At 37.8% G+C, this 26455-nt stretch overlaps 1 protein-coding gene across 2 annotated transcripts in view; it reads right to left on the bottom strand.

Moving 5' to 3' along the window:
- The window catches only part of ST8SIA6 (ST8 alpha-N-acetyl-neuraminide alpha-2,8-sialyltransferase 6), a 137798-nt gene that overhangs the window by 35203 nt on the left and 76140 nt on the right, over window positions 1-26455 (bottom strand). For both annotated transcript variants that reach the window (XM_039478854.2, XM_039478855.2), the window contains one exon: window positions 8506-8592. In XM_039478854.2, coding sequence (XP_039334788.1) covers window positions 8506-8592 — 87 coding nt within the window. The remainder of the gene's footprint in view (window positions 1-8505; window positions 8593-26455) is intronic.

Here is a 26455-nt window from a genome sequence, read left to right as displayed (position 1 = left end):
GACATGTGAACATGAAATATTGAGTACAACTTGGGAGATAAATTTTGAAATAGAATTTAGAAGACCAGTGAACCCTGTGTGAGTGCCACATACTTTGATGGCAGAGTTCATATTCTGAAGACCAAGGAAAGGAGCTAGTCCCTAAATGTACAAGAGCTAGCTTCTTTTATTAAATATGGCAGAAGTAATGACATGGTGTGGGTTTTGTTGCTTTTTCTAAATGCACAGGCATGCTGTATAGCATGACAAATAGAAGATGATATGACAGTATATTAATGATGAAAAATGGTCTCAATGCAGAGGAAACAAAGAAAAAAGCTTTTTCAATCTGACAACTGACCCAAAACACCTATCATAAAGTACACACATCTTCTTAAATTAAAAATAAAATATGTATTGCTTTCAGCTGTCAATGTAGTCAACCCAAATGAATTGTAAATAGCAAACATTTATAGGAGGAGAGTGGTGGCTCAGAAAAATGAACTTGGTCTTGTAATATCAAAAGAAGCCCCTAGCAGAGATGATTTTTGATTTTCTCCAAGAAATCTGTCCTATAGAAAAAAATGCCTGGAACATAATAAGGTTCAATAAATGTTGACTGAATGAAAAAGAGCAAGCTCACAAAATGCTCATGCAAATCAAACAATACAATTGCTTTTGGAGAAATCGTTCAGAAAATAACTGAAAACTTTGTGGTAAAACCAAGTGTGGTTTTCCAGTTCTGTGATTCATTGCAAAATATTAACTTATTTCTTTATTTTCATAATTTATATTCTTTTGCAAAGTAAAATCATTAAATGGCCTGGTTGGAATCACGTAAATGTCATATAGTTAAAAAATGAACGTATATGGTAGATATGCAAGTTTAACACTATTGTCTTCAAAGAGTGCAAATAAAAATGAAAGTAACATAGTGACTGTTATTTTTAAAATATCAGTGAATCTACAAATACAGCACTGGAACCTTTTCTCACATATCTAACACAAGAAAGACAAAGGAATAACTTTCAATAAATTTTAATTTAACCAAACCTGAGGGGATAACTCAAGATTTAATAAAATTGCCACCACGTAATAGTTATCTGTAACAAAGCAATAAGGCACAAAATACCTGTTTTACAAGTCATTTGAAAAGTATCTCATTTCCATGAGTCATAAATGTGTGGGTTTACATAATACCACTGTTTGCTGCCACTATGTTTTCAGTAAACACATGATTGATAATATTCAGTAATCTTGGATTCCAACTCATCTCTTTGAAATATGAGGATATCCAAAAAAATCAAATGGTATTAGTGGCTCCAAAAGAAACTAAAAAACAAAATCATAGTGTATGTATTTCTGGGGGTGGGGGCAGGGGTGGGGGGAAGTGAAAGTAAAATAAAAATTAAGCACTGTTACTGTGTACCTATTAGTTTTCCGTAATTGGTTATACAAATGAAGAAGGTTCTTTTAAGTTAGAAAACGATTCAAGAAAGCTAATGCAGTAATTACCATGCAAGTTACCTAGGGAATCTGAGACTAATTACTGAAGCTCAAAAATCTTCTGCTGGGATAAAACCTGCTTACCAGAAGTTTCCAGAGTTTCACAAAGGAGCCTTCAAGGGTGAAGTAGAAGAAGTGGGGAAGGAGGAGTAGAGGGCGTCTCATCTTATGTTTAATTTAAATTTAAGCATCTCAATGTTACTCTCAAATAGCTGAGTGTCACGCTCAAGCAAATGATTATCCATCAGTTTCTAAAAATCAGAGGGAGAGACTGTGAAGAGTAGTAATTGCTTAGACTGAAATCCAGGTAGATTTATCACAAATTATTCAGTGCATTAGCTTGTTCTTAGAGGGAAGGGGGTGGGGACCTCTTATAGGAGAATCAATCAAGCTTTTAAAAGCAGAAACTGCAGACCCCTCAACATTGTTGACTTTGTACAGCTACACATAAAATAAATTAGATAGCAAAAAAGAACGTCCTTCTTCAAAGATTCAAGATTCTTCAAAGATTCAAGGCAGGGCATCTTCAACTCTGACTTAAATCTCTCTTTACCTGAGTTCAACTAGTATCTCATGAAACTCAAATTCATAGCAGAAACTTAAAATCTGTGAAGTAGAGGTAGAGGTAAATCTGAGCCAGAATCACACCTGCGCCTGGGATAACCACGCATCATGGAAGGTGAAAGAGGCAACTGAATCCCAAACAGAGTCTCAGGGCCAGAAAGATCCTTAAAAATACATTACTCCCTGTGGAAGGTCCTAGACTCCTTGAGAATCTGATGAAAATCACAGATTCTTTGCCCAGAAACATGTGTAAAATCTCACAATTTTAAGAGTTTTAGGAAACCACTTTTATGGACTTCAGATTAAGAATCTTCCTAGTTAAGCCTCTCATGTTTCCAGGTAAAAGCTGAAGGAAATCTGAGGCTCAAGATCCACTACCAAGTTCTCAGACCCATAGTTAAGTGCTGAATGAGTAAAAGCTTAGGAATCTGTAGGAAAAAAAAAAAAGAAGACAAACCCCCTCATAGCACAAAAAGAAACTAAAAATTGCTGAGAAGATAGACTTGGAGAAGCTCTATTCCTTACAAAAGCCAGATGTAAGCCATACTTGCTTTTCTTTTTTGAGATAATTCATTTTCTCTTAGCATTTATATTTTTCCCAGACCAAGAAAAAGGTCTTCTGTATCCAGTTGTCCCCCAGTTGGCTGAAACATAATCTGTCCAAGATGGCTTTACTTTTCAATCCAATTTCTCTCTGAAATCTTTATATCTGACAGTGTCTGGAAAAGCAACAAAGGAGAAAGGACTTATAGAGTGCCTACATAAATTGGTTATGAGTAACACATAAACAAGGAACAACAAACTGTGGAAGGCCACAGGAGGCCTCTGAGGAAGAAGGCCTCTTCAAGCCTCGTGTTCCGGTGCAGGGTGACCTTGGCTCTTTTACCATAAACATTGTGCTCAGGGACGTAAAACCCCTTCGTAGCACTATGTCACAGCTAGACTTGTAGGCTCCTTGTAAGGCCCATGTTCCATCAGCAATACATAGATAATAAGCTAAAGATAACCACATGTTCTTGTTTTGTGAAACTCCCAAACCACCACTGTTATCAATCCTTAGAATGACACATCAGTTCCGGTTCACTGATTCAGTTCCAGCTCACTGATTCACTCCACCATCATCGTCTCCTCACCACTACTCCTCCCCTACCCTGTAGATCAAAGTGATTGCAACCAATAAATAGAGTGGATGATCAGAGCTCAGGGCCTTCACTGTTTCTTCCAGAGTAATAAAATGATGGCCCCCTGGTCCCACTGTCTCTCTTAATCTTTTTCTCATTCCTTTGTCACCACCAGACTCGGGGAACCCATGGGTGATATAGGGCTGGCTCCCTATAGTCAGAAGCAGCATGAGTATTGCAGATGCAAGATTTCTCATTTGACTTTATTTTTCTTCTCCTTCAATGAGAGAACTGGAAGTCAACACGAAACCAAGTCCTACCAAGTCTTCAGTTATGGAGCAATTTATTAGGTACCATCTACGTGATAGGTACTGGAGATACAAAGATAATACCGTGTCCCAAAGGGCTCACAGTCAAGCATCTCTCTCTCTTGATATTTTCATAGCTACCATTGATGTTGTAGGTGGTCACCATTCTATAGTCACTTGTCTACAACCAGCCCATACCTGCTCTGATTTTCTACACTGCTCCCTTCCTCCTAATACTCCAACGTGCTTTCACTCATTTGCTGTCCGAATACTTTCCCTAAAACAATGAATTCTTCTTGTAATTCCTTTGCCAGCAATATTTCTCTTGTTAGATACAGTGAACTCCAAGTTTCTCTTCAAAGAATCAGTGTCAGTATGTTCAGCTCTCTTATTCTCTAATTCTCCATTTTAAAGTTTAACTTTCTTGTGGTTTCAGTAAACAACCTTTTCCACCAGTTCTAATCAGTAGCTCACATCTGTTCTCCCAGTCCCCTGCTCCGTCCTGACTCATCCCAGTCACCTACTCTTGTCACCTGCCCTGGTCAGCTGCTTTAACCTGAGTCACCCCGGTCATCTGCTTTGACCTGTACCATAACCATCCTTCCCGCCAAACTACCCACCCTGCCACTCCAGCTCATACCCCTGCTTTAAAATAGCCATTTGGAATTAGCTTAGACTGAGCGGTCTAACCCTAGCCAATAGGGGAACAACACAGCAGTAGGGGCTACCTGTATCAGAATAAGAACCTCTTCCTCTCTCTTGTCCAGGTGTGTACTCGCCATTGCTCCATCTGTGAGATGCACCCTTCTATAGAAGTAAATTGCCTTGCTGAGAAAATTTATATTTGAGTACTATTTCTTTTGTGGCACTGAAAATTTACATGTAACACTCTTGGGTTCCTGGTATCTACAGAATGTCTGTGGACTTTACTGATAACGAGATCTGTGTGCATCATGTCCTTCCTTGTCTACCTGAAATGATTGCCTTTATCCTGCATACCTAATAGTACAAATTCATTGCTCCAGCCCAACTGGCCTTGAAACTTACTGGCCTTTATTCCTTAGCCTCATCATTGCCAAATTGGTCTCACCCTCCCTTTCCAGCCGTCTTTAAATTTAGAGCTACAGCTCAAGTTCTGCCTCTTCTCACAAAATTTCAAAAAAACTGTATCCCACAGTGATCTTGCATTAACACAGCATAGTATTTCTAAATCACTTATTTTGATATTCAATCATAAACATTCATATTTATATTTCTTATCTTTCTAAAGTGACTATAAATCCTTTGAGTTCAGTAAAACATTATACTTTTTTGTTTACTTTCATATATCCATTTATTTAATATTTTTATTAAGACCCTATTTTGTATCCAGCACTCTACCAAGCATGAAAAGAGGCCACAGTGCTCTGACTTAGTAAATCATAAATATCTGTGGCTAACCTTTACCTTTTTTCATACCAAGTGACATATTTATTTAAGGAAAACAACTTTTAAGCTCTCTTATTGTTAGATCATTTGACCACAGGAGTCCTATAACTTTCAAACAATCCCCAGGTATCAACTGTTGGAAGTTCCAACAATCAGGTTACAGATAGGTTTAAAATATATTCACTTGTTTGTATTCTTCCAAATTTAATGTAACTTTTGTAAATGCTGCTTAAAAATTACCACATTTTAAAGACTCACATTCTACTTTTCTTCAAATTGGTATAAAATTCTAAGTAAATACAATAAAATTAAAAATGATTTAGCTACCTGACATTTTTAATTACAGGGGACATATCCATAATATCAGCTTTTTCAACAAGCCAGAGACTCCCCAGATTTGGCCAGCTATATCAGTAAAAATTTAGGAAAGTAGGTGGTTTATTATGATTTAATTTCATAACTTCTGTTGAGGGTTTCTAAAATTTAGTTTAGAAATATGCCCATAAAAAGAACATTACAATATAATAAATATTCAAGTTGATAAATAAATGTCTCTGTGCCTGTTCTCTTCTATGACAACCAACAAAGTGTATTATAGCCCCTGACGTTTACTTTCTTCTTCTTTTTTTTTTTTTTTTTGAGACAGAGTTATTTTGTCATCCAGGCTGCAGTGCAGTGGTGCAATCTAGCTCACTGCAACCTCAGCCTCACAGATTCAAGTGATTCTCCCATCTCATCCTTCCAAGCAGCTAGGATTACAGGCATGCACCACCACACCCAGCTAATTTTTGTATTTTTAGTAGAAATGGGGTTTCACCATTTTTGCCAGGCTGGTTTCAAACTCTTGACCTCAAGTGATCCACCCGCCTCAGCCTCCTAAAGTGCTGGGATTACAGGTGTGAGCCACTGCGCCTGGCCTAAGATGTTTACCTAAATTGGCCCTGAAGAGATGGAGAGGCCACTGGGAGTAATCGTCATGGTTACTGATGAATTTTTTTTTTTTTAACATCAAAATGGTACTAAGGTAAGAATGGCTGTACCCTCCATGGAGCAGCCATCTATGCAGATCCCATACCTCATAATCTGCAGCAGCAGTGACTCTCATATAGCTCTGGATTGGAAGAGACTGATTTTTGTCCCAAAAAAAAGAAAGGAAAGAAAGAAAAAAGATTTACAGATAATATCGTTTTGAAATTGAGTCAGACACCATGAGTGAATAAGGTTACCTTCCTCCAAAGGGAATTTCCTTTTGCTCCTATCAGCATCTAAGCTAAGGGCAGAGCTAAATCCAACTCAGGATGGAAATGATTCAAAATTGGCCTTCAGTTTTTTTGAAAACTGGTTTTTCCAGGGATTGCTGGAAGCTCTGCTCAGCCTCTCTGCCTCTCGGCCAAATTTTGCCTTTATATTTGGCAAGTTCCTTGTGAGAAAAATAGCCCCTATTATTGGGCTCCCCTCACCTCCCGGGCGTTAGTCCTTTAAATTTGCCCTGACTTGGTGGCACGCCAGTGCCCTCACACAGGTGTTTGGTACACTTTGTCTTATTTGCATTACTATCAAGAGGCTTGGTCCGAACTCGACAGCCAGAAGTAAAAGCTCCTAAACTCCCTACTTTTATCATCAGTCATTACTAATCTGTCTTTCCAGCTAATTATCTTAGATTGATCCTCTGATCATTAGAGTCATTACTAATCTATCTTTCAGCTAATTATCTTAGACTCATCCTCAATAGCTCACTACCTGAATATCTCCCTCTCCCTTTTTTTTTGGGTCTATTTTTCATATGCAGAAAGGTCTCTCAAAATCAGACTCTGTTATCACTTGTTGACCCTGTGATCATTCAGGTTATGATTGTGCAATTTTCAGTCTCATTTTCCTGCCATCAGGACCTCTCAAATCCAGTCTTAAATAAAATTGTGTAGCATAAAACATCCTGGAAATAAAATGGTGAAACAGGAATCCCCTTTCCAGCCTCTCTTCCTAAAATATCAGGTAGGAAAGATGCTAAATGGTATCATGCAGGAAGTCATGGCATCCATGTGTCTACCCAGTGGAGGGAAGATACCACTTTTGACTTTGACACAACCAGGAAGGTACTCTTATTCAGTAGGGGTGGAGCAGAACCCCCTCAGGTTGGCAGCAGAATCAAAGGCGTTGGTCCAATTATACCGGCATATTCTGACTAAAGAAGGAACAGCAGAGCCACTGCACGAGGCAAAAAAGAAGAACTGCCTTCCCACATGCAAAAGAGAACCATGCAGCAGATACTTTTTAGAGTATTTTAGGGGAAAGCAAAGTCTCTTTAGTAATATTTTTATAAGTTTAATCCTTCAAGTAAACTTTGAAAATAATGAGTAAAGATAAAGACCTGTCTCTGGATCATAATAGAATAAAATAATGTGGCATAGGATGAAATTGGAATGGAATGTTCAGGAAAGAATCAGAATGTAGAAAAGAAGGAGGTGGAGGAGGGGAGGAAGAAGAAGAAGAAAGAGAAGGAGAAGGAGAGAGAAGGAGACAGAAGAAGAAAAGATGAAGAGGAGGAGGAGGAAGAGGAGGAGGGAGAAGAGGAGGGAGAGGGAGAAGGCTAAGAGAAGGAGAAGGAGAAGGAGAAGGAGAACAGGTGGAGGAGGAGGAAGTGGAGGAGGAGGAAGAAGGGGAAGGAGGAGAAGGAGAAGAAGAACAAGAAGAAGGGAGAGGAGGAGGAGGGAACAGGAAGGAAGAAGACAAGGGAAGGAAGGAAGGGGGAAGAAGAAAAATGGAGGAGGAAAGAAGAGGAGGAAGAGGAAAAAGGAGGAGGAGGAGGAGAAGGAAAGGAGAGAAAGAAGAAAGAAGAAGAAAAAGAAGACAAAGAGGAAGGAGGAGGGAAAAGAAAAGAAGCCCCCCTCACGAACCAAAACCAGAGCAATCTAGACCAAGCAAGCACAGAGACCACTGACCTTGATCTATGATCCGTGGAGGTGTGGGGGACAAGAACTATCAGGTAAGTATTGACTCTCCCTCACTGCATATTGCTTTAACAAAGCTTATTTTTGTCTGGATGGGCTACAAGCTTTCCAACCACAGCCCTACAATGGTCAAGTGATAACCTGGTTTTGCCAGTTGATACCTCCTCCTCAAGTTATTACTTAGCGCGAATCACACCCCTGAATGTCATTTGTGTTAAAAAGTGAATGAGGAAAAACTGGAAGAGTGTATGCAGAAAACAAAAGTTGTTCTAAAGTGATGGGATTATGGATTATGTTTTCCAAACATTCTTCAACACTATTACATTTTATTTGCTAAATAAATAAATAACAAATGTAAATGGTACCAAAAAACACAGCATCTTTTAAAATACAACTTAAAAACATAATAAAACCTTTCTTTTGAACTTGGGATTTTTTTAATAATGAAAACAGTAACATAATGCAAATTTCTACATAAGAGATGCGGATGGAACACCCCATGCCTCATGAGAGGGTCTTAGAATTCCATGGGCCTCATCGCCAGCTGGGGTTGGTTCTACTTCTCTTTTTAACAACATATTGCCGATTTTTCTACAAAGCAAATGAACAAGACTGTTTAAAAATCTCATATTCTTAATGGAAAAAAAGTACCTGAAATTTGCATATTCTTCTGCTTGTGGTTTCCATGGACAACTCTGTATATCTGTGATAATCTGAAGGTAGTCGTTCTCTGAATACCTAAAAAGTAAATGTCCATATAATTAGAAAATAATGACTTCATATGTAAATCTTCTTAGAAGATACTTTTATTATCTCATTTTAGTCGATAAATATTTTTTGATATAAGGTGAGGCAGGAATAATTAAAATCATACTCATTTCAAAACACCAAGAAAGTACAATTTGTAAATGATTATTAAGTGGGTTTAGGGATCTGTAGTTTGCACATATCATAAGCGAAGTATAGTATTAAAAACCATGACAGCACACCAACTCACATATACATCCTGTGGGCATTTCACCTTGCCTTAAAATAATTGACAAATAAATATATTTTTACAGATGTTTGCCATAAATATGTAGTCAATAGATTTTTTTCAGACTCTCAAGTTCATACGTTTACCTTGGAATGTATAGACAAAAATTTCTTCCGAATAATTATCTTAAGTTTTAATTTTGAACTGTACATTCAACACCGAGACTGGACTGTTGAGCGAGATGTTTACTGACATAATAATCTATAGTTTGAGATTATAGATACATATCTATATATTTATATAGATATATAGATATATAAAATTTATCTATAAATATATATAATAAATATACAGATATATTTATATAGAAAAATCCCAAGTTCAAAAGATGTTTACTGACATAATAATCTACACTTTGAGAAGCACGGAGCAGGATACCAGTCCCCAGTAGATCTCTCCCTATCTGAAATTCCACCACTAAGTATTAATTCCTAAAGCACAGAATATCCTTTAGTCTTTGTATGCCCATTTGAAATGCAAATATCCCTTTGAGTGAGAAAACTCTTAAATTTTATTCCAATTAGTAACTTATTCATTAGTTGCCAGCTATTAGTGATCAAAGGCTCTACAACGATGAGATAGAATATATGTTGAAGACATAATGGAGAAGAAAAATGAAACCAGACTGATAGCTGGATTAACAGAACATGATAAAGACTACTGGGAATGGAAAATATGTAAATATATATGAAAGATTTTTTCTTATTTTTCTAAGTCTTCTTGAAAGATAATTGTTTAAAGTGACTATAATATTTGAGGGGGTGGTTATATATGTAGACATAAAATGCATGACAGCTACAGAACAAAGGCCAGAAAGAGGTGGGGGACAGGAAGTAGAAGTGGTATAAATCATCTGACAACAGACAGCAATAAGAAAAAGATGCATTCTTCTCATCTAAACCAGCAAAACCAAACAAAATTATGAAAATGTTATCACAGAAATACTCAATCCAAAGGAAAGTAGAAAAAGAGGGAAGGGAACAAAGAACCGGTAAATAGAGAACAAACAGCAAGATGGCAGACTTAGGTCCAACCGTCTGACTAATCTCAACAAATATAAATGATCTAGACATACCAATTAAAAGGCAAAAACTGTCAAACTGGGAGATGAAAGAAGATGAAAAAGAAGATGGAGATGAAGGCTAAGACAAAAATGAAGAAGAGGAGGAGGAGAAAGAAACAACCAATCCACATGTTGTCTACATGAAGCGTATTTTATATAAATAAGCAAATAAAAGTAAAAAAAAAAAGAATCATTAAAACAGAGTTAGAAGGGCTTTAATGATAGTATATTTTTGAGCAAGGAAATAAAATTCCCAAAGAATATTAATGAAAAAAAATGAGATTAGAGTAGAAATTAATAAATTTTTTTAAATGTAATGAGATCAAAAGCTGGTTCATTGAAAACATCAATAAAATTGATAAAACTGTTGTCACACTGATTAGAAAAAGTGAGAAAAGATACAAATGACCAGTACCAGAAATGAGAGAGGATGGAGTGCTAAGAATCTTCAAAACATTAAAATATAATAACTTTATGCCAAAATATTTTGTGGCTTAGATGGAATGCATATATGTGTTGAAAGACACAAAGTACCAAAGCCCATACAAGAAGAAATTGATAACAAAAATAGTCCTATAGCTGTTAAAAGCCTATAGCCAATAAAATTGATTTTGTAATCAAAATTCTTCCTACAAAAAAAAACAAAACAAAACAAAGCAAAACACACTAGGGTCAGATGGCTTCACTGGAGAATTTTATCAAACATTTAAAGAATATTAATACCAATTCTATACAAACTCTTCTAGAAAATTGAAGTGGGTAAGACACCTCCCAATTCACTGTATGAGAACAGGGTTACCCAGATACAAAAATAATGAAAAGACATTAAAAAAAAAAAGGCAGAACAACATTTCAGATAAAGATAGATGCAAAAAATCTTCAACTAAATATTATTGAATTAAACCCAACAACATGTAGAAAGGATAAAGCACTGTGATCTACTGAGGTGTGTATCAGGAATTTGGTTTATTTTAAAATCAATCAAAGCAGCTTACCATATTACCAGATTCAAAAAGAAAACACAAATAATGATCTCAGTACACAAAAGGATTTGACCTGATCCAACATTCAACAATGACAAAATCTCTCAGAAAATTTAGTATAAAAGGGAATTTCCATAACTTGATAAAGAGCATTTACAAAAACACCTATGGCTAGGATCACACTTAATGGTGAAAGACTGAATGATGAATGCTTTCCCCCTAAGATCAGGAACAAAGCAAAAACGTCCACTTTCACCATGTCTATTCCACCTTGTATCAGAGGTCCAACAAATGCAATAAAGAAGAAAAGGAAATAAAGCCATCCAGATTAAAAAGGAAATAGTAAAACTGTCTTCATTCAGAGATGACATCATCATCTAATGATTGTAGAAATGTTGTATACATATGCCAGCACTTGACAAATTATTCACTTAAGTGGAAGTTCATTGAACATTATTTATCCTCAAAAAGATTTAAAATGTTTATTACTAAATGAAAAATTATATTTTCCATGATGCTATAACTAAGATAATAAGCACTATATATCAGCTGTTTTTAAGGATCAAATATCTAAAATTTGAAATCTGATTTATTATGAACCTAGAGTATATTTAAATTGATATGTTTGTTTAAAGAGTTTCCTGCACAGTTAATACGTTACTACTTCCTATGAGCTCTCAGACTGCTTTGACCAACATTTCTATAATATCCTCTCTCACACTGAATTTAATTATGAGTTTACATGTTGGTTTCTCAGTCTCTCCCTTCCCCTCAGGACTTTGAGGTCTGACCATTTCTGTACCAGCACAATCCCTACGACACGCTGATTTGTTTTTGTTAACCTAGGAAATGCATGTTTAAATATAAATATAACTATTCTGAATAAGCTCCAAGCTTGGATTATGGCTTCCACTTAAAACTTCCCTCAGTACTGACTTCCACTGACTTTTTCTATTTATACATCTCCCATTTAAAGCCCAGCCCTCCTTCCTTGTATTGCTTGAGAGTTCTCACATTAGAGCTTAATAGCTCATTAGTCAGATTTCTCAGTCCAGTAATCCAACTCACTCTTCTTAATTTCCCAGTTTCTTAGCATTAAAGAAGGCATGCATATGTGTGTGTGTGTGTGTGTGTGTGTGTGTGTGTGTGTGTCCTATTAAACTCCTACCCCCTTTTTCCATGAGTAACCCATACACTCACTGTACCTATCTTCCTTTTTGAGCTCTCTCAATAGTGACCAATGTAGAACTTGCCAATGAGTTCACATAGGATATGGAGAAAGGGGGTTATATTGCTAGGTAGTAGTGATCTAACCTCTGCAACTTAAGAACAAAGAATACAGCAAATCCCTCTCTTTTTGGCTGACTCTCGGACTTGAGGGCAATTTTTCTCAGCCCTTTCCGTTGACATGGCATGGGGGTGGGGATCTTCTTGTCCCTCCCTCCATACTTTATCTTATTAATATGCTGGAGTTGGCTCACAGAATCTTGTGGGAGCTGACCGTTAAGTTTCTAGGAATGGAGCCGGGCGCGGTGGCTCAAGGTTGTAATCCCAGCACTTTGGGAGGCCGAGGCGGGTGGATCACGAGGTCAAGAGATCTAGACCGTCCTGGTCAACATAGTGAAACCCCCGTCTCTACTAAAAATACAAAAATTAGCTGGGCATGGTGGCACGTGCCTGTAATCCCAGCTACTCAGGAGGCTGAGGCAGGAGAATTGCCTGAACACAGGAGGCGGAGGCTGAGGTGAGCCGAGATCGCGCCATTGCACTCCAGCCTGGGTAACAAGAGCGAAACTCCATCTCAAAAAAAAAAAAAAAAAAAAAAAATGTTTCTAGGAATGTTGTGAACAGGTTATTAAATCATTAGTAGCCTGAAATCAGCTGAAGTGGGAGCATTTGCACCACAGGAATTAGCAAATTTGATAAATCAGGTTTCTCCGCTTCCCCCCTCCACCCAAGCTAATAGTAAAACATGAATGAGCTCAGGATAGCTCCTATACTTCTCATCCCAGCTAGAAGCCTGTTGGCCTGGCTCATACCCATTCACTATCCCCATAGTTTGAGCTTCACTGAAGCTTGCTGAAAAGGCCAGGTGAGACTGTTCCGCCACACCTAGCTCATCAAATAAGACTGATCCACAGTGGCTCTGGGTTTTATAAAATGATCATATAACATCCAAACAGCAACTACTACATTGCAAAATTAAAGATGACTTTATTACCACCAAAATTGTGTGCAAATGCACCTGAGTATGTGATACTTTTACTTTAGCTTACTTGAAAAGCAGAGATTTTCTTGCAATCATTCTTGCCTGTATATTGAGCTTAGTATTGAACATTAAAATTACCATCTATGGACAAGTGGGAAAAAATGTGCATTGTAGAATGTGGATAGTCTAAAATATTTTGTTTTAAACATCTCCCCATATATTGTAGCTGGTTCTAATTTAACCTAATATTGAAAGACATCGATCATAATGTATCTAAGTTTACTGGTAAGTTAGCCGAATAAAATGGCTTTTGACTTTATGGTCACTGACATGTAAAACCAAGTGAATACCTTATAGCAGACCCATCTATTATTAGATATACTTCTGGACATTTTACAGTTGGAAGACTACTCAGGCTACTTACTCCCTGAGATTATGTGTTCAAGAGTCATTTTTACATCCCATCTAGAAATGAAGCCTTATCCTCAGACAGTAGAGAGGGGAAGACAAAAGAATAGGGATACCAAAGTGAATTTTTTTCTAAGTGCTTGCCTTTTTTTAGGGAAAGTTAAATCACCAACAGTTTTTTGGAAAATTAAGATTGCCATAGGATCATCACAATGATAAAATGGAAGCATGGTTGCAACCAAAAATCATTTGAGGAATTAAAACCACAGGTGTGCTACAGCCGTGGGCCAATTTGGTGATAGGTGCATCTCTGCAAAAGCTTCCTGCTAAGTAAAATGTTCTAAATCGCATCATACTTTCTGCACCCTTACATATCACCCTAAAATCTTGGGAGGTCGCTCTGCTTCAGATATCATATCTGTTTTTCTGGATGACAAAACTAAAACTTCTGAGAAGATAAACAGCTTGCTCAATATTGCACTGGATGTAGATGAGCTAAGAATTAAACTCATGTCTTTTGATTCACATTCTGGCTCTTTCCAATATATCATGTTGTAGCTCATCTATTTTCATAATGAAACTGACAATTAATCCCAACAGAAATGTTTTCTGTCCCAAGACATACAATAAATCACACTAAATAATGCAGCAAGTTATGTTCAAAAGAATAAATAATGCCTATTTAAATCATTATTAGTAATACTCAAAATGAGACACAAATTAAAAATAACCTACTAAATGATAATACATGTCATATTAAAATTTTAAACATTTTTCTAGAAACGTCTCTTTGAAGATGAAGACCCACATGCTGTGACTAGTTTGATCTCAATTAAGATCTAAAGAGGGCTTTTCAAACACTATAATTTATGCTTAATTAATTAAATGATTAAATATTTACAGTAGTTTCCCCTTATGTATGGTTTCATTTTCTTCCGTTCCAGTTACCCATGGTGAACCACAGTCCAAAAATATTAAACGGAACATTCCAGAAACAAACAATTCATAAGTTTAAAATCATGGACTGCTCTGAGTGGTCTATGAAATCTCACATCATGCTGCTCCATCCAGCCTGGGATGTAAATCGTCCCTCTGTTCAGCAGATACACCCTGTCTATGCTACCTGCCTGCTGACTTAGTTACTTTGAAGCCGTCTCAATTATCAGACTTAAAGAACATAGTATATATAGGGTTCTGCACTGTCTATGGTTTCAGGCATCCACAGGGGGTCTTGAAACATATCCCATGCAGACAAGGGAGACTACTGTATTGGATACTTACTACATGCCTAGAAGTTATCTTGGAGCTATTCATTTATTAGTCTTATTTAAGCAGCCGAGATACTGATTCGGTTTCCTATGACATCTCTTCATGGTGAAAGCCAACCATCTTTCACCCACTGAAATGGGTGGGGATAACACAGTAATATTAAGTCAGTAGTTTTCTCAGTGGTGTTCTGTGTAGATCAAAAAGTCTTTTGCAGCATTTTCACCAAGCCCCTGAAGAGCTCAGCTCTACTTGAAAATAGATTCTGCAAATGAATGCAGTGCTACAAGACTTTCAGTCAATACAGTCAATCATTTCCACTGGGTAATACTCTTTCAAGGAATAGCTAATGAGCATAGGAAAGCGAAACTAGGAGAAGCGTATGGCAGGTAGACTGAGTTGAGCTCTGCAGTGGCTCTGACATCTTATCCACTAAAGGCAGAAGACTTCAATTTACATTGCTTTCAACCAGGCACGATGGTAACTTCTAATTAGAGTGTCATGGATATTGTCAACTGGCATGGGGAAAGGGGGTCTGAAACTTTTATTTTCTCCATATCTTTTAATGTCCCTCAGACAAGTTAAATAAATATTAGAAAGCAGCTTTAGAGATTAACTCCTGAAGATGCCAGTGCGTCTTCACAGCCACAGTGAAATCTCCGAAGTGCTATACTGTAGTATTTGAAAAAGCTAGACTTTTTTTTTTTAAGGGATGCTTCCTTTGTTCTAGAACGGGTACTGGTATTAAGCATATACTTAAGATGTGCTAGGAAATGCTGTGAGCAGTGACTAACCTTAGCCAACCAAGAGGGAACGGTGTATCTATTTACAAAGGGGTGGGATGTGATGGATGAGAAGCTACACAGATTGGTGGAGCACACTAGGGCCATCAGTAGGGTAAAGTAAGAGAGCTGTTACCACCCCCAAATCTACAGGTGACCGACTGAGAGCTGTGACTGTAGGTGAAGACAAGGGTGATAGCCTTTGATAGAAGATGCAGTCATCCCTAATCCCAGCCCACAGAGAGGGATCCAGGGGAGTAAATCCCCCAAGCTCTCTCTCTCCTTCCACCTTCCATTCTCCTGCCAATGACTCCCATAGGCTGAACCTAACCAGATGCCAAAGGGTAAGAGAAAGACAGTAAGTACATTTATTAACGTAGTCCAAGGAAGTCAGCCTCAAGTACCTGCAGCAAGAAGAAAAAGCACGAATGATAGATCTGGATGATCAGCCAATAATTTATAACACAAATGGCAATCTATTCATGATGCTACTTCTCAGCATTATTTTGGGGTAATTGAATTGTAGCTCCATGGAAAATTTGATATAATGCCAAAATCAAGCAGTGGCTCACAGCAAAACACAAAACAGAATGTTCAGTAACTTGAAGTCTCTTGTATTAGTCCATTTTCATACTGCTGTGAAGAAATAACCAAGACTCGGTAATTCCTAAAGAAAAAAGAGATTTAATGAACCCACAGTTCCCCATGACTGGGGAGGCCTCACACACATGGAGGAAGGTAAAGGAGGAACAAGGGCATGTCTTACATGGTGGCAGGCAAGAGAGTGTGTGTGCAGGGGAACTGCCCTTTATAAAACAATCAGATCTCCTGAGATCTATTTATCATGAGAACAGCATGGGAAAACCCACCTTCATGATTTAATTACCTCCCACCAGTTCCCTCCCACGACAAATGGGGGTTATAGGAGCTATAATTCAAGATGAGACTTGGGTGGGGACACAGCCAAACCATATCACTTCTTCACAAATATCTGCAACCTGTAAATACATCACCAGGATAAAGAGACTGAATAAACAAATAATGAGTCTGATGTTTTAGATTTTCATATTTCCTCCTATCACACTATCACTATAAGATTTCTAAAGATGAAAAAAATGATGACCTGCTTTTCAAGTTTATAGAAAGAAATCTCCAGACCTGTAAGAGGATATCCAGAGATAAAAGTGACAATTTAGTGATTTTATACCATCAGTTTTTACAAATAAGTCCTATAAATTGCAGAGTCTGAGGGAACCACTAAGTTCACTATTTCACCATTTCTTGAAGTTACAACAGCAAAGGAGCAAACACGCACAGAACACCTGCTAAGATTTTTAAGCCATATATGAGTAGCTATTAACCTTTTGCATCTTCAGCTGTCCCAACTCACATAAGCAAAGTGGATCCTTCCCTCCCTCTTGACTCTCCTTTGCACCACCCCAATATCTATTACATATCCCTATAGCACTTATCCTTTTATTTTCACATATTTATCGAAAAAATATTTACTGGTCATTTGCTATGCATGAGACACTGTTCTGTGCATCAGTAATAAGCAACAGAACACAAAAATCTATGTTCTCGTGAAGTTTATATTGTAGTAAGGGTTGACAGCAAACCCAAATAATACATCTATTAATACCATGTTAACGTGCTAGGTACTCCAATGTATTCAGTAATACCAAAAAAAAAAAAAAAAAAAAAAAAAAAGAGTAAAGCAGAACAACAGGGAAAGAAAGTATGAGGAATAGGGTTGCAGTTTTGTAGGGTGACCAAGGAAGCCTGAGGGGTGATAATTGAGCACATACTTGAAAAATGTAATTAAGTAAGCTGTGCAAATACAAAGGGGTGCAAGTGTGGGGACAGCATTCTGGGCAAGGTGATAACAATTGCAAAGGCTGGAGGCAGAGGCGGGCATGGTGTGTTTGAGGGACACAAAATGATCTGGGGGGCTGTAATCCACCTCTCAGTCACTCATGAATCCAGTCATGAAGGTGGCAGGAGATGAGATAGGAAAGGTAATAAAAGTCTGATGCTCTTGGCCTTGCTATTTAAAGTGTGGACCTGAGACTAGTGGTATTGGTATCACATAGGATAGGGACTCTACACAGAGTCCCCACCGGCAAGAAGACCCTCAGCAGCCCCTCAGTCCTGGACTTCTTAGCCTCCATAGCTTAAGAAAGAAATTTATTTTCTTGACCAGGTACAGTGGCTCACGCCTGTAATCCCAGCACTTTGGGAGGCTGAGACAGGTGGATCACCTGAGATCAGGAGTTCGAGACCAGCCTGGCCAACATGTTGAAACCCTGTCTCTACTAAAAACACAAAAATTAGCTGGTCGTGGTGACAGGCCCCTGTAATCCCCCTACTGAGAACGATGAGGCAGGAGAATCGCTTGAACTCAGGAGGCAGAGGTTGTGGTGAGCCAAGATTGCACCACTGAACTCCAGACTGAGTGACAGAGCGAGACTCTGTCTCAAAAAAAATTTTTTTTTAAATCATTTTCTTTATAAATTAAAAAAAAAAGAATGCAGTATTTCAGGCCCCATTCTTGACCCACAAAATTAGAATCTATATTGAAACAAAATCCCACAGGTGATATGTAGACACATTAAAGTTTTTAGTAGCTTGATTGAGATATAATTTGTACGCCATACAATTCACCAAGCATAGACGTACTGTTAAATGGTTGTTATATTGACGGACATGTTCAAACATCACTGCAGTCAATTTTACAACATTTTAAGCACCTCAAAAAAAATCCTGTATCCTTTATCTATTACTCCCTGCATCCCGTAAGTTTTGGTATGTCATGTCTTCATTTTCATTCATCTTAAAAGTATTTTCTGATTCTACTTTTGATTTCATCTTGGATGCCTTGGACACTCAGACATGTGTTGTTTAATTCACATCCATTTCTGAGTTTTCCAAATTGTTTTTCTGCTATTGATTTCAAATATCACTTCATTGTGATGAGATATTATACTTGGCATTATTTCTATTCTCTTAAATTTGCTGCATTTAAAAAAAATCATCTAACACATGGTATATGCTGGAGAATGATTTGTGTGCATTTAGATCATCATAGTCTGTGGTTACATGGCGTGTTGTGTGTCTGGTTGATTTATAGTGTTCTTCAGGTCTTCTATTTCTATGTTAATCTTCTCTCATTTTACTATCCACTACTAAAAGTGGACACTGAAGTTTTGAATTATTATTGTTGACTTGTTTCGCTCTTTTTTTGCTTCATATATTTTGGTGCTCTGTTACTAGGTGCATACATGTTTATAGTTATTTTACATTGCTAATGGATGACCTTTATCACTATAAAATCTTTACCTCTTAATTTTATTTTAAAAGTCTACTTTGTCTGACATAAGAAGAGCCACTCCAGCTTTCTTGTGGTTGCCATTTGCACAATTTATCTTTTTCCATCCTTTTACTTTAAATCTGTTATATCTTTGAGTCTAAAGTGTGTCTTCTGTAGACAGTACAGAAATGGATCATGTCTTTAATTCAATGTGACAATCTCTGACTTTCAATTAGGTGATTTAATCCGTTCAAATTTAATTGGTTATTTATATAGTTAGATTTATGTTTGCTATTTTACTTTTTGTTTGCTGTATGTTTCATGTTTTTTTCGTTTCTCTAGTCCTCTTTTATAGCTTTGTTTTGACTTAGGTAAATATTTTCTAATGTAGCAACTTACATCTTTAATAATTTTAACTATTTTCAGTATGGTTGCTCTAAGGTTTACCATGCACATCTTATCAGAACCAGCTTCAAATTTATACAAGTTTAATTGCAGGGATACATAGAAACATTATTCCTATATAGCTCTGTTTCCTTTTCTCCTTTATTATGATATTATTGTAGATATTAAACCTATTAATGTTACAAACCCAACTATACCTTGTTGTCATTATCACTTTATCATCTCTTATCATTTCTATAGCACAGTATAGCTTTGCTCGAGACTACTTCCTTTGTCCTATTAATGTTAAACACCTACATATATCTTTGAGAAGCGTTTGTAAGGAACTTGTAGGTCACTAGAAGAACTCTGTCTTTTCTTTTGAGTGAAACTGAAAGACTTTGGAGCAGAGAAGTTATCTGTCTACTTACATAAATACAATCCCTCTGTCTACTTTGTTGAAAATAGTCCTTAAGAGAGCAAGAGATGGAAGTTAGGAGAAAATTAAGAGATGTTTGCCATAATCCAGGAGAGGGAAAAGGTGACTTAAACCAAAGTGGGAGTGCTGGGGTTAGGAAGAAATCAGCAGCTTCTGGATTTGATTTGAAGGTTGCCAATAAGATTTGATAATAGACTGGATATGGTATGGTTAAAAAGACAGGAATCAAGGATAACTCCAAAGTTTCAGGTCCGAGCAACTAGCAGAATAGACATGTCATTCATTAACTGATACAGGGAAGAGTGCTAAAGTACAAAGTTTAGAGGGAAGTCCAGGAGATCAGTGTGAGATAGGCTAGCTTTGAGATCCCTTATAGACATTCCAGGAAAGCTTTGAGTTGGGCAGAGATTGATACAAACCTGCAAAGAGGTTCAGGTGGGAGACAGAAATTTGGAAATTGTCAGTATGGTATTTAAAACCATGAGACTCAATGGGGTCCTTGAGGGATGAGGATGAAGAGAAATGAGGCCCGAGGACTGAACTATGGGGCATCCAGTGTCAAAAGTGAGGAGACGTGAGAAGGAATCTGCAGTGAAGAATAAGAAGGGGCTGGGAGCAGTGTCTCATGCCTGTAATCCCAGCACTTTGGGAGGCCAAGGTGGGAGGATCACCTGAGATCAGGAGTTCAAGACCAACCTGGACAAAATGGTGAAGCCCCCTTCTCTACTAAAAGTACAAAAAATTAGCTGGGAGTGGTGGCGCATGCCTGTAGTCCTAGTTACTTGAGAGGCTGTGACAGGAAAATCGCTTGAACCCAGGAGACAGAGGTTGCAGTGAGCTGAGATCATGCCATTGCACTCCAGTCTGGGTGACAGAATGAGAGTCCATATATATGAATGAGAAGGGAAAGCCACTGGCCACTGTAGGATAAATATTTAATATGTGACTCTTTAATATACTGTGGACAGCTAAGAAATAGAAATAATATATTTATTGTGATGCTCCTTATATACAAGAGCTTTAAATCCATTCTTAACCATGTATACTTCAGAAAACCTCCTAAGTCTAATGCACTCTCCAAGTTGAAAATAACTCTTTCTGTACTTGCCATAATATGAGGCATGTGGTAGTTGCTTTGTGTTTCTGAAATTAACATTTAATATATGACTACAACTTAAAAATGTCCAAAGTTTTCAGACACCAATTTTGAACAATGACAATAATTAGCCATCAGCCAAGATCTTACCAAGAAAAACCACATGGATAACCCAGCTGCAAGTAGAATACTGCTACATAAGACAATTCTATCTAAGTACATTTATATTATGGATGCTTATGTAAAATAAGTAAAGTGAGGAACGTGTGTTACAATTTTGGAGCTGGCTCACTTTTGAATAGCTTCACATTTTAAAATCAAAATCCAATGCTTTTATCTTTTTAAATTTCTCACTTACAATTTTGCTGTCATTAAGAGTGATGCCTTGGAGTAGTGAAAAGAGAACAGTAAGACTTCTATCCAAATCTCAGATCTGCCATTTGTAACTGTCTGATGTTCTGCAAGCCATCCTCAGAGCTCATCTGTCTCACTTGTGGAATTAAAATAGTAAAATCTACTCTGAAGAAATACTGCAAGAGCTATACATACATTTAAATTACCTGGCAGAGAGTTGGCCCACAAAAATGGTAGTTGTGACTATCACGATTGATAATTGTGTTAGTAATAATTATCGCCATTATGACAAGAATATAATGTAGATTATTATGAACTCAGTAATGAGTTGGTTACCCATGACTATGTAATAAATCACTCCAAAATTTAGTGGCTTAAAGTAACCATAAACAGTCATTATTGCACAGAACTCACAAAATCTCTTATGACCTTGCTTGAAAGTCACACATTACTTCTGCAATATTCTATTGGTTAGCCCTCTTTAGGCTGGCAGGGACTATAGAAGTGTGCAGATACCAGGAAGAGAGGATCTTTGAGGCTTTGATCTGAAAGACCAAAATAGATGTCCTTTGATGAACTAAAAAGAACCATAAGGTTAGGGAAAAAAAAGTTACCCATAGGTTGAGGGTTCAGGGGTTCTAGCATGGCAACTCCATAAATTCCCACGGCTGCAAGAAAAACCACACTCTCTAAACTCCCTAACAACAGGAGTTACCAGGCAATTTATCAGGCTGATTTATAACCCAGATAACCTCAACTCTGATTGGACAGAGGACAGCCTTATTGTTTTCTGACAAGCAACTGCAGCCGACCTTAAGCTAGTTTCAGCAGCTTCCAGAGGCTGTGCACAAATTACGTTTGTGTCCTATAGTTCACCTTTTGACATAAAGAGCCAAATTCTACCTCATTTAAATGCTACAACCCACCCCAAAGTGAATATGGGAATGTATGTTACATACACAGCACATGCACTTGACTTCCCCTTGTAAATAACGCGTAACTTTTCCCCAAAACATGCTGAACATGTTTGACTTTACCATGTAACAGAGACCCTGTGAGGCATCAAACCCAACCTGCTCTTCCTCTCTTTGACGAGACAGCACGTACAGTCCATGCTGGAGACTCTCTTCCCAGCTTGCAAACTGATATTGCCAATAAAGTCCTTCTTTCCACTATTGTAATCATCCTGATGGCCTTTTGGATGACAGTCACCTTGAAGCTCCAGCTACCACAAATAGCAAATAAACTATACCTTTAACATTGCCTGTTATATTTGAAGATGTTGAAAACAGCAACAGATTTGCCTTCTCTGTGCCAGTTCTAAAATTGAAAATAATTCCAATTCTTTCTCAATGACTTTAAATAAGTTTGATTATTTTTATTGCCATGGTCTTCCCAGAAAGGCAGTTTGATTATTTTTATTGCCATGGTCTTCCCAGAAAGGCTTTGTTCAAATGGCTAGTTATTTGAGGAAGTATAAGGAAGCCTGCTGATATGAATGCATAATCAACATTGTTGTCTAACTAGCAAGCCAGCTTTTCCATTTTTCTCTGAGAGAAAATTCAGTTTTGTTTCCACTGACAAGTACTTACAATAAAATAATACATAATTCCAATCTTCAGCATCATAAAAATGATAGTAAGGAACTCTTACCAAGTATTAACTAAAGAATTCATATTAGGATTATGCTAGTTATCTTTTAATGTCAACAACCACAGCAAACACACAGACACACACACACACACACACACACACACACACACACACACACGGAAAAATAGTCTTTATTAACTTTCCACTAACAGATTGCCTGACTTTGAACAAGTCATAATCCCATTTTTTATCTTTAAACTGAGGGAATCAGATTTGTTTTAAAAGTCATACATGTTCATAGTTGAAACAAACAATATACGAATTCAAATAATTTAAGAGACTATGCTTTCAAACTCAGATTGTAATTATTTTTCACATACTCTTTGAAGTACAGAATGACTGTTAAACCACATTTTAATAAATCTGACGTAACTTTCGTTTAAATGCAAACACTGTCAGAGACTTTTATCATACTCTCAATATGATTACCTCGGCCGGGAGTGATGGCTCATACCTATAATGTCAGCACTTAGGGAGGCCAAGGTGGGTGGATCAGCTGCGGTCAGGAGTTTGAGATCAGCCTGGTCAACATGGTGAAACTCCATCTCTACCAAAAATACAAAAATTAGCTGGCATGGTGGCAGGCGCCTGTAATCCCACCTACTTGGAAGTCTGAGGTAGGAGAATCGCTTGAACCCAGGAGCAGAGCTTGCAGTGAGCCAAGGTTACTGCACTCCAGCTTGGGGGACAGAATGAGACCCTGTCTCAAAAAACATATATATATTATTAGCTCATCTGCCCTCCCAACTTGAAATTTTATATCAGCTAATACAGCCTTGGCTTTGATTACCAATAGGAATTTCCCCAAATACTAAGAATGTAATGTGTTGATATGAATGGCTGTTTGGTGTTGATGTATTATTTTCTAATCTATACCTCTTTTTTTTCCCCAATTTTGAGACAGGGTCTTGCTCTGTCACCCAGGCTGGAGTGCAGGGATGTGATCACAGTTCACTGCAGCCTCAACCTCCTGGCCTCAAGTGATCCTCCAGCCTCAGTGTCCCAAAACAATGGAATTACAGGCATGAGCCACCATGCCCAGCCCTGGAACTCTTAAAAACTGATCAGAAAAGGCAAGTTAAAGGGTCAGAGGTGAGTAGAAAGACAAAAACGTGCACATTGCTTTAAAAAGCAATCAAAGCACCACAGATTTCAAGTAGAACAGAAACAAGTCATACATCATTATAGGCCAAGAAAATCCTGTCTGTGACCAAAAATCTTTCTTCCTGCTGGACAGCTTGAAACTTAAGACTATTTGCATGGTTAGCAGGCTGTCAAGTGATACGCTCACATTTGGGCTCTTTGAAGTTTGATCGGCCATAATTTATGCCTTTTCTTTTCAAATAGCAATCAGGTCATGTTGTTCTCCCCAGGATAATAGAGTAAAGAACACTTAGGGCTAGTCTTCAGTTCCCTTTGCATTTCACCCTGAGAAACGGTGCCTTCTGACTAACGACTTTAAGCCACCCCATGAAGAATCTATCTTTCAGAAAATTCGATTGTTCTCAGTGATTTTAAATGGTACGGCATGAAATAGCTCATCAAGCGTAGACACTCACCTATGGCACAAACCGCACTTAGTCTGTGCGAGGCAGATGTTCCAAATCTTGAGTCTGAGCATTAGTATTTTGCCCCAGAAAACTGTCTGAATACAAGTGAGCCCACCATGCCCTAGCAATTCTGCGGACAGCTACAGGGCACTGGCTTACAGGCTGTTTCTTAGAAGACATCTCAGTCCCTTACTAGAGGGTCTATTTAAATGCTCCGGTGCTCAGAAGATGTACAAGATTGCTGTTGTTTGGGGAAAAAAAAAAAAAGTTTATTTCCATCTTTAAGAGCCACCCTAGGGGTCTATAATCAATAGAATGATGAGAATGGTAGAGCTATTTAACACATGTGGCAGAGATGCCTGGCGGACTACCACTGATTGGCACTCCCTTTCTGTAGCACACACTTGTTGCTACAAACAGCTGCCCAAAACAGACACTCTGTTCCCAAACACCCACCGCATATCAGCGCCTCTTGCATTCTGTTGGTCAAAAGCCCCACCATGTTCCCAACATTTAGAAGGGCCAGTCCCAGATGGTGGAGTGAGAATGGGAGTGATGAGCGCCCCCTGCAGGCTAGGTGCAGTATTGGCTTTCTCTTCATTAGCACCTGCTCTTTGAGCAGCCAGATAGTTGAAGATGGCTTGATCTTAAGATGGAAGGAGCCAGTATCCCTGAATCAATATCCGGGGGAAAAGCCACCCAGGAGAGTTGCCTGACAAAGAAGGAACATTTTATATTGAGCGAGAGACAGTAAAATATTTTGCTCAGACTTCGAGTTTGGGAGCTTTTGTTAGAGCAGGGTGTCTATTCTACCAAATGGTAAAAACTGAACAAATCTAATGGTACATTTTCTTGGGAGCCAGGACTCTTGGGGAAAGAAACGAAAAGCATAAAAAAGAGGAGTAAAAACAACAGAGGCAGAAAAGTCCAAGAAAAGGAAATGAGTTCATTTCCTGGGTCGGCACCTCTGAAGTATCTACTCTTAGAAAAATCATTTCATTTATCTGAGGCAATGAGGAGTAAGATGGACAGCTTGGATATCCATAGAGACATTTTTCTAAAAATATAAGCAAGAAAGATTATAAGTAATAAGTTTGCTATACTGAAAAATGAGCAAACTCACAGTGATAAGATGGCTATAAGGAGTTTTTAATACAGTATAATATTTTATCTGAGAGATAACCTACTGGAAAGAATAGAGCTTCAGAAAGGCAGAGAAACATTCAAGGGAAAAGGACGAGGTAGAAAAAAAAATCAGAAAAGTAGAGACCCAAAGTAACAGAAGGAGTCCAAAAAGTTAAAATTGGTTTCAAAACGGTCTTGGTTTATAGATTTATAATTTTTTTTTTAATCTAGGAATTAGAGATAGTATCAAAATCCTTCGAAAACCTAAGAAATACATTCATTCATTTATTTGTTTATTCAACAAAAATTTATTGAGCAACTGTTGTGTGCTGAACCCTTGTGATTGGCACCAGGGGACAGATGTGTGAACAAGACATTGTCCCACTCTTTTTGGAGCTCACAATCTAACACGCAGAATAGAGAATTATGGCACACAAGACCCTATCCCACTTGTTCTCCTAATGGCAACTGCTTAATTTTCTTTTATTCAAAAAACATAGTTAAGACTAGGGAAGGAAAAGGGCACTTTTCCCTCCCACTATAACTCCATCTTCCTAAATGCTACTTTAGCAATGTGAAAGGGACACATAGGCTGAAGAAAGAGAAGATTCTAAGTCTCTAACAGACCATGACAAAAATAAGGCCAGATAATTATTTCTAAGAAAATGAAATTACTTTTTTATCGCTGTTCACTGAATGGCTTTCCCCATTGCATCCCCAAGTCTGGAATAGGACTGGTTATAGAACACGCAATCCCTGACCGCAGACAATGCAACCGAAAAAATTAGTCTCCTGTGTGCAAAACACTTTTATAACAACAGGCAATTCGTGTCTGCTCTCTCTAGACCTTTGCCAAATAGAATACCAGTACAGGCTAATTATATGAGCCAGCTGAAATTGCACGCGTTTAATAGGAAGGCATTCCCCTAAAGAATAGCTGAGA

The sequence above is a fragment of the Saimiri boliviensis genome, chromosome 8 (assembly GCF_048565385.1).
Source record: "Saimiri boliviensis isolate mSaiBol1 chromosome 8, mSaiBol1.pri, whole genome shotgun sequence".
Taxonomy (NCBI): Eukaryota; Metazoa; Chordata; class Mammalia; order Primates; family Cebidae; genus Saimiri; species Saimiri boliviensis.
The sequence above is the reverse complement of the archived record's forward strand: the minus strand, read 5'-3'. Positions and strand labels throughout refer to the sequence as shown.